A 2500-nucleotide genomic window follows, 5' to 3' on the forward strand; every position below is an offset into this window, starting at 1 on the left:
AGACGTCTTGGTAACGTGGCCAAAAGTCTGCTGCTTCCAGTGCAGTATTCTGAGAGGGGTGGGGGGGGGGTTCTTTATTTCATAATTATGATAACAGTTCTTCACTCGGCTACAGAACACTCCAAAGGATTTAATAGCCCGATGTTTGTGATATGTTTTGAGAATAACCAATGAAAATGAATAAGGACTTTGAAATGGATTTGATGTGTCTGATTCGCATCATACTGTTCCACAGGTTGTTTGATCACATATCACAAGTTCATTGGAATTTGTTGTCAGCAGGCAGCATACATCTCAAACAATTCATTTGTTATCGTACCATTTGCATTTCCATTTCTCAGTGTAACTTGGCCATGAAACGGCAATAAAATCATTAAAAATGAATGTCTCGTTAAATCTCTTTTATGGTCAGGCAACTAAGCATGCACTGAGCGGGATAATGTACAGTATAGCACTGCGGCCATTTGTTGGATAATGTAGTATAGAACTGCGGCATCTACTGTGCATCGCGTTCTGTTCACTGGGTCAGGAATTATTTTTGAAGAATGACCCGTGGTAGACTGTACAACACTACCCTTTATTACCCTTATTTGGAATAACCAGTTCCTCTCTTCCTCTCTCTCTCTATCTCTTCCTCTCTCTCTCTCTCACTCTCACTCTCTCTCTGTCTCTGTCTCTCTCTCTCTCTCTCTCTCCCTCTCCCCTCCCCTCCTCTCTTGGTAGTTTCCCCATCTTTGAGAACCCCTACCCCATGGACATCCACGAGTCCCCGGTCACCTGCACGGCCTACTTCTCCGACTGCCCGCCTGATGTCATCCCAGTACTCTACTCCATAGGGGCCAAACACAAGAAGACCGGCTACAGCCACAAGGTAACACACACACACACACACACACACGCACACATGCACAAACGCACGCACTCACACACACTCACACACACACACACACACGCACACATGCTCGCTCGCACGCACGCACAAACGTACGCACACACACTCACACACGCATGCTCGCTCGCACGCACGCACAAACGCACGCACGCACACACTCTCACACACACGCACACACATACACACACCACACAGACACACACACACACACACACACACACACAAACACACACACACATACTGACTGAAATTGATCATTGAAGGATAATTAATTAAGAACTGATGAGTTTTCAGTAATGACTCCAGGTTTAGTATTGATCTCCATGTCGTAACAAGTTAACCCTACACTCCAGCACACCCATCTAACACTTTGTTTGTGTGTGTGTGTGTGTGTGTATGTGTGTGTGTGTGTGTGTGTGTGTGTGTGTGTGTGTGTGTGTGTGTGTGTGTTGACAGGAGTGGCCTTTGAGTGGGGGTACTTGGACTGTTGGATCCCAGTCCTACCCTGAAATCATCATCACAGGGTAAGGCACAACTACACACACACACACACACACACACCACACGCACGCGCACACACACGCACGCACACACGCACACACACAAACACACACACACACACACACACACACACAAACTCTGTTTATACAACTTGGCAGTAAACTTGAGTATATCTAACTCAAAATCATTAATTAGTTTGAATGTCAGTTTAGACAACTTCAGTATCTGAGTTATGTCCAGTAAGCAGCACTCATTATAGCAAGTGATCCTTACAAGGCTACGTGTTCACATTACACTGTACAACATGTTTGTTCCCAGAATGCCACCGCCCCAGTCCATGTTAGAGATTACATATCAATCCTGACTTATATTTAATCTTACAGTTTTTTTCAACTGCTTACAAACTAAATCTTTGCTTGTCACACAATTTTCTAAACATGTCTTCCAAACATCATAACCCCACACCAAATCTGCAAAACCATACACTAATTATCAGTGTTTGACTCAGTTTTCAATTGACTAAAACACATTTTGCAAAACACCACACACAATTTTCTACTTAACACACAAAAATCAAACAGGAAGTAACTTGATTTTGTTTTTCAAACACAACCCATCAAAATGCCACAAAATCACCAGTGCTTCACTCTCTCTCTTCACATGTGTAAACACTCTTTACTGAACACCATCCAATCATTGCCTTAGTATAGGTATATGAATAGATATACTGTCTATATACATGTAGGTATGGACCCTTTCAATCTGCTCCCAGAGGATTTCCGGTTGAACTATTCAGAACCAATGCAGATACTTTGAAAGGAATGTTCTACAAAATGTCGACTTTACTTTATGTACAGTAAAACTGATCTTTTTTACTCTATTTTTGTCTCCCCAAGTTACCATTAGCTCAATACATTTTTCTATAGACCTATGAATACATACACAACCCCCCCCCCCCCCCCCCCCACCACCACACACCACATACAGACAAACACACACACACACACATACAGACAAACACACACACACACACACACACACACACACACACACACACACACACACACACCTTTCTTTGGAAAAAGCAAAGTAATTTGATAGTAGTCA

General features: G+C 43.0%; 1 protein-coding gene across 1 annotated transcript in view; it reads left to right on the forward strand.

Moving 5' to 3' along the window:
- stxbp5l (syntaxin binding protein 5L) overlaps positions 1-2500 on the forward strand; it is a 165143-nt gene that overhangs the window by 110640 nt on the left and 52003 nt on the right. The window contains 2 exon segments of the mRNA XM_042071187.1: positions 724-871; positions 1349-1416. Coding sequence (XP_041927121.1) covers positions 724-871; positions 1349-1416 — 216 coding nt within the window.

The sequence above is a fragment of the Alosa sapidissima genome, chromosome 2 (genome assembly GCF_018492685.1).
Source record: "Alosa sapidissima isolate fAloSap1 chromosome 2, fAloSap1.pri, whole genome shotgun sequence".
NCBI classification, from domain to species: Eukaryota; Metazoa; Chordata; class Actinopteri; order Clupeiformes; family Clupeidae; genus Alosa; species Alosa sapidissima.